Source organism: Eleutherodactylus coqui, chromosome 9 (assembly GCF_035609145.1).
Source record: "Eleutherodactylus coqui strain aEleCoq1 chromosome 9, aEleCoq1.hap1, whole genome shotgun sequence".
Classification (NCBI taxonomy): Eukaryota; Metazoa; Chordata; class Amphibia; order Anura; family Eleutherodactylidae; genus Eleutherodactylus; species Eleutherodactylus coqui.
Window position 1 is genome coordinate 116,963,984 of NC_089845.1, and position 6,000 is coordinate 116,969,983.

General features: G+C 43.8%; 1 protein-coding gene across 3 annotated transcripts in view; it reads left to right on the top strand.

Moving 5' to 3' along the window:
- Positions 1-4,131, top strand: part of RNF19A (ring finger protein 19A, RBR E3 ubiquitin protein ligase) — a 94,257-nt gene extending 90,126 nt beyond the window's left edge. For all 3 annotated transcript variants that reach the window (XM_066578384.1, XM_066578385.1, XM_066578386.1), the window contains exons 9-10: positions 892-1,035; positions 2,168-4,131. In XM_066578384.1, the coding sequence (XP_066434481.1) occupies positions 892-1,035; positions 2,168-2,831 (808 nt within the window). In that variant the 3' untranslated portion in view covers positions 2,832-4,131. The remainder of the gene's footprint in view (positions 1-891; positions 1,036-2,167) is intronic.
- Positions 4,132-6,000: the final 1,869 nt, after the last annotated feature.

Sequence of the window (6,000 nt, forward strand, 5' to 3'; positions counted from 1 at the left end):
GGTGGGGTCTCACTGCTGAGAACCCAACCAATCTCAAATGGGGGGGGGGGGGGTCCTGTGTTTCCTCCCCTCCTCGTCATTGCTGGCTTTACCGCACCCTGTATGGTAAGGAGATGGAATGGAGCAGCAACACACATTCGTGACTACTACTCCATTCATTCATTTTCAATGGGAGAGCCGGAGATAGCAGAGTATAAATGCTTGGCTATTTCTGTCAGCCCCATTTGAAGTGACGAGCGGTGGCCATGTATTATCAGCCACTGCTACATTCATTCTGGCATCATTGTGGGATGTGAAGTGAAAGCAAGGGGGAAACCCTCAGAATCTGTGAAGGTCTCAGCAGTGAACTCCACCAATCAGACTCTTCTCTCCTACTCTATGGATAGGTGACAAAAGTCAATTTTGTTACAACCATTTTAACATACTGCCTGTCATAGGCAAGACCACCCAACTGTAATCCTGGCTTTATGCATACATGCAGAGGCGTAACGTGAAGCTCCCGGGCCCCAATGCAAAACCTGTAATAGGGCCCCCAACTATAATGCTTTATTCATAGTACTGGGCTCTCTATATGGAGAAGAGAGGCCTTATGGGCCCCCTAAGGCTCCTGGGCCCGAGTGCAACCGCATCCCCTATAGTTACAGCCATGGATGTATGTTAACATCGAAGACTCAGACCCCGTGCTTCAAGTGAACATAGATGGCCTTAGTGTTCTATAGAACTGGTGACAGACTGGGTCTTGCAGTCATATTTCAGGCGACTGAAGTAGCCCCAAAAACGGGTTCCTTTCTTAGTTGCTGGAATAAAGGTCAATCAGTAAACAGCGCACACAAGTTTGCATACTGCATAGAGGCGCTTACCCAACATGTTGTCATCTCTCATTGTGTACAGGCTGGAAGTCCAAGCAGATATCCAGAAGGAGAGATACAGTCTAAGTGGAGAATCTGGCACTGTGAGCCTAGGAACGGTCAGTGATAATGCAAGTACCAAAGCCATGGCTGGATCCATTCTGAATTCTTACATCCCGCTGGACAGGTAGAGTGTCATAATATGTCTTCGAACCAATATAAAGTATTCATTTTAGATACTGCACTTCTTTTTAAAGGTCAAAAATGCAAAAAAACAAGATTTCTTCAATGTCCTAAGCAGTTTAGCAGTGATAAATATGGTGCTGGAGAACCCATAGCCAAAACTGTTGCTGCTACATGTGGGTTTTGCAGTAGCTGTAAAAAACAGGACCTACAATTTGTAGACAGAAGATGGAGAAGGAAAAACTGCAAGTAATGTAACCCCCTCCTCCTTCGGTCCTAGGACAGAATTTTGTCTTGATAACATTGGGTCGCTTTACAAATACTTCTTGAAAATATCTTCTTCCAGGAACACACTTGAAGGGGGACGGGGTGTCCTAGTAGCTGGTAGCCCACCACTGAGCTGTTCGTGAGAAGCCACATTAAATTTTATCATTTTATGCCTCTACGAGGCGGGTTTATTATAGCTGTCACTATAAATCTATGCAGTGAGCTCCCCCTAGTGCTGGCTGCAGGCAGACTGAATTTTGTGAAGTAACTGATAGGGAGCTACGTATGAAAAATCAGAGCTCTGACTGCTATAATTTAAAAAAAAAAAAAAGCCCTACTCGAGGTAAATTGTTTTCTGCCCCAAATGACTTCTGTTCACCCCTGCACCATCCCAAACCACATGGGTTACTAACCATTTGGAAATTTTTGGACCGTCCAATTTGCCATCTCTTTCATGGGCATTAACACGCTTGGAATCTAGGATGATTTAGTGATCCTGCACTGAGCAGGGGGTTGGACCCGGTGACCCTGGAGGTCCCTTCCAACTCCTAAAAGAGGAGGACTCATAGAATCATAGGATGGTGGAGTCCCTTTTGCCATTGAGAAAGCGAAGTGATGTCTAATGCAGCCATTTTTAAGTTTTCTCGCTCATGTTTCCAAGGATCGTAAATGGCAAATTGGCCTTGTGTATTATCTAGCTACATAAGTGGGGTTCAGGAAGACGACAGGAAAGTTGATTTATAGGGTTTTAATAGTTTTTTATTTATTTATTTTTTTAATTTTCCACTGAAGTTTCATAAATATATTTTATAACACGCGATTCTTATTGGTTGGCTCTAACAATCTGATTGTTAATTGTTGTCTTCCAGGGAAGGTAACAGCATGGAAGTTCAAGTGGACATTGAGTCTAAACCAGCCAAGTTCAGGCACAATAGTGGCAGCAGTAGTGTTGACGATGGCAGCGCCCCAGGTCGGAGTAGTGCAGGTGGCTCTACAGCATGCCAAGCAGAAAGTAAATGCAGCGCCACCAAATGGTCCAAAGACAATACAGCAGGGAAGAAGTGCAAAGGCAAGTTACGAAAGAAAAGTAGCACCAAGATAAACGAGCAGCGAGAGGACATGGACGCTCAGCTCCTGGAGCAGCAGAGCACTCATTCCAGTGAATGTGACTCTCCCTCCCTTAGTGACAGCTTACCATCCGTGGCAGACTCTCATTCTAGTCATTTCTCAGAATTTAGCTGCTCCGATATGGAGAGCATGAAAACGTCTTGCAGCCACGGTTCCAATGAGTATCACACCCGCTTTGTTACAGTCAGTCCACTCCCCGAAGTGGAAAACGACCGGTTGGAGAATTCTCCTCAGCCCAGCGGAGTGGCCATTGTTAGCATCCCCGTTCCTTGCACGGACGTCCCTCAGCTCAGTTATATAGCAGAGGAGGGCGCAAGCCAGGGCTTACCCAACCCAGGGGAGAAGACGGACACTGAGAGCGACCCAAAAACAGAAGGGAATTGTGCAATCCAGACGGACATCTAGGCCTGTTATTGCTGCAATACTACTCTACCACTAACCAGTTCTGCTCACATGGAAAGCTTTGCAAAACGTTGGGTAACCACTCGGGGAAACCATCACAAAGAAGGTGGAAATCTTTCCAGCCCTGTGTAACATTGATTTCAAATAATCCATTGTTTGAAAGCTTGTGACTACACATTGGTGTCTGACGCCGGTCACCTGGAAGGGATGCCCCCATCGTAAAGTGAAAAAAGGTTACCTGCCAAACCGGATATTACACTGCAAGAAGACCATTCTGATGGCCCGCCACGCGATGTTCTGTGACGCCGCGGCCGTCTGTATTATATTACAGGGTCATAATTGCAATCGCTAAGTAACTTCATTCCAAAATCTGGAGGTTGAGGAAAGTGTGACGTGTTTATGTTAACAAGTTGGTGGTTTGCAGGTTAATTAAAGTTCTACTGAGAGCAGATTTTTTTTTTTTTTTTTTTCATTTTGCACAAAAAAAAGTCAAGAAGAATAGTAAATCTGTCCACATATTCGGCATCACTCGTGTATGACACTAGTTCATCTTATCACAAAGCAGAGGGCAGTCCGGTGTCGCCTATCATCATCTTGGGAGCAGACCACCCTCTCATTTTTTGGTGCCTTCAGCAAAGACTGGGTTATAAGTGCCTGGTCATGAGAATTTGTACTTTAATGTTTTTGTTTGTGTTTTTTTTTTCCTCCTAGTCCTCTCCGGCTACCTGAGGACTAGATTATACCCTCCAGGCCAATGACTGTGGTAGATCATTACTAATGTATGTCATTAATACAAAGCGTATTCGCCTACCAAAGACTCACTCAGGCTTTAGAGGAAATCTGTATATTGACATCTACAATCGCAAATAAAGCACAGTGCAGGAGCTGCACACATACCGTGGGTGGATGTGGAACATGGCTGTGATCTAGTTTTATACTTTTATCATACAAAGCAAGGAATTGGTCTACAAGTCCAGAAGGCGGTCATAGAACCTATTACTGTTTAATCTGTGCAATGTAATTCAGTTTGACGATGCAAAACAGTTGTTGGTATTGAAACAGTCGACGTTCTGGTCTCTATAAGTATTGCTGGGAAGGTGCTAATGATGGTGCCGGAGTGCTTCTAAGAAGTTATGCCATGTGCTGCAGTCCAATATTATGATTCCAGTCACCTGTTTAATCCGCTTATAACACTAGTGCCAGTTACATTGGACAAAGCTTGTTCCTGTATTTGTATATTTGTTTTATTTTGCTTATAACGATGCGTGTAAAAGGCATTCTGAATAAATGTGTCTGTGCTGAGCGCCCACTGTCAGTCTTTTATTCTTCATTCCTATGCTTTCTCCAGAACACCCAGTAATGTTTAAGTACTCTTGTATAAAGAAGACAAGTAATATAGAGGTGCTAGCTTTTAATGACGAACCAGAAAAATTATATATGCAAGCTTTTGAGGCTGTTCAATGCCCCTTCATCAGGCTAATTCGAATTAGAACTGAGGAAACCTACTTATACACAACAGATCAGAGACAATGTGATTTACATAACTTTTAAACTAGGCAACCTGAAAAATGCAAGCACAACTAAAGGCCCATTTACACGCAAAGATAATCTTTCAAATGACTGAAAGATTAAAAGTTTTAGCGATCATTTTGCATAAAGTGTTAATGGACACTAATGTCCATTAACACTTTTCATTTGCATGTAAAGGGGCCTCCAGGAGCTGTTTGCAGAGCTCTGTGTTGGGACTAATCACACGCCCTGCTGTGCAAACAACTGCATTGTCCTCTTCTGGAGTGCCAGCAGAATGCAATGTAGTATCCTGTGAAGAACACAGGACATTCTTGATCTACTAATAATCTGGAGAGGCTCTGAAGATGAGCTGTGGACCTTCCAGAAGAACTTCAACAAGTTCCTTCCAACTAGCAGGCTCATTATCACAATCTCAGATATGTTTCCTGGATACGACCATATACACGAACAATAGTACCGTACAAACATTAATCTACTATAAGCCTATAGGCCATCTAACACAGCTAAGGTGGAACAGCTTCCATCCACGCCACATAAAGAAGTCCATCAGCTACAGTCAAGCTCTGCAATATATTTGGATCTGCTCAGACAGTGAAGACAGGAAACATCTCTGAGGAATCCTATCCTACAACAGGGATACCATCCACTGGTCATAGATGAGCAGATCCACAAAGACTTCATGGAGCAGCTTCTTGGAATACAAGCAGAAGGAGGAGGGCAGCAGAGTTCCCCTAGTGGTCATGTACAAACCACAGATGAGCATCCCAAGAAAAATTACTGATCTCCAACCCCTACTGCACAAAGTGAACAGACTTTAGCAAATATTCCCAGATTTATTTGCCACCAAACGTAAGAAATCTCCTCATCAGACGTGCCCTCTTATCGCCATCAGAGACGGGTACTTTCCCTGGTAACCCTGTACCCACGTCCTACTAATGACCACCATCCACATACCCAACACACAACAGGACTATAGAATCACTGGCACTTTCCCTACATCCTCCAATGTGGTGTACGTGGTACGATGTACAAGGTGCCTGATGGAATACGAGTTTCTGTTCTGGTCTGTAGTTTCTGTTGGTTTCTCCATATATTGGAGAAACAAAACAAGCTAGAGACCAGAAGGAATCTACACGGCCATACAATAACACAGACGCAGCGGGGAACCATTTCTCTAGACCAGATCACAGTTTAATGGATCTAAAAGTTTGGGTACTCAGAGCACTTTTCAGAAGTGGCAAAAAAAATTTGGGGGATGTAAACGGCTAAGGACTTGCCAGACACCAACAGGTTGGGAAATTTACGAAGCCCAACATCATCTATGCCAGGCTTGGTAAGATTTTTTTTTCTGTGCTCCTTGACAGAAATGTACACCTCAACCTGACCAGGTGTACGTTCCTGGCATAATTTTATTACAGGTTCAGGCGTAAAATATTAGTAAATCTGTTGCCCCCTGCCAACCAGCCCTGTCTGCTTTTTGGAAAAGAGGAAATGTTGCAAAATCTTTGTGCAGAACGGCCATCTTCAAATATTTGTGGCTTTTCTATGCCAGAAACTGCTGTAAAAGTTTTTGTAAGTGTGCCCTATGGTCTCAACCTTGCCCTGGACTATATGTCTCCATATATGCATGCTTCACACCCAT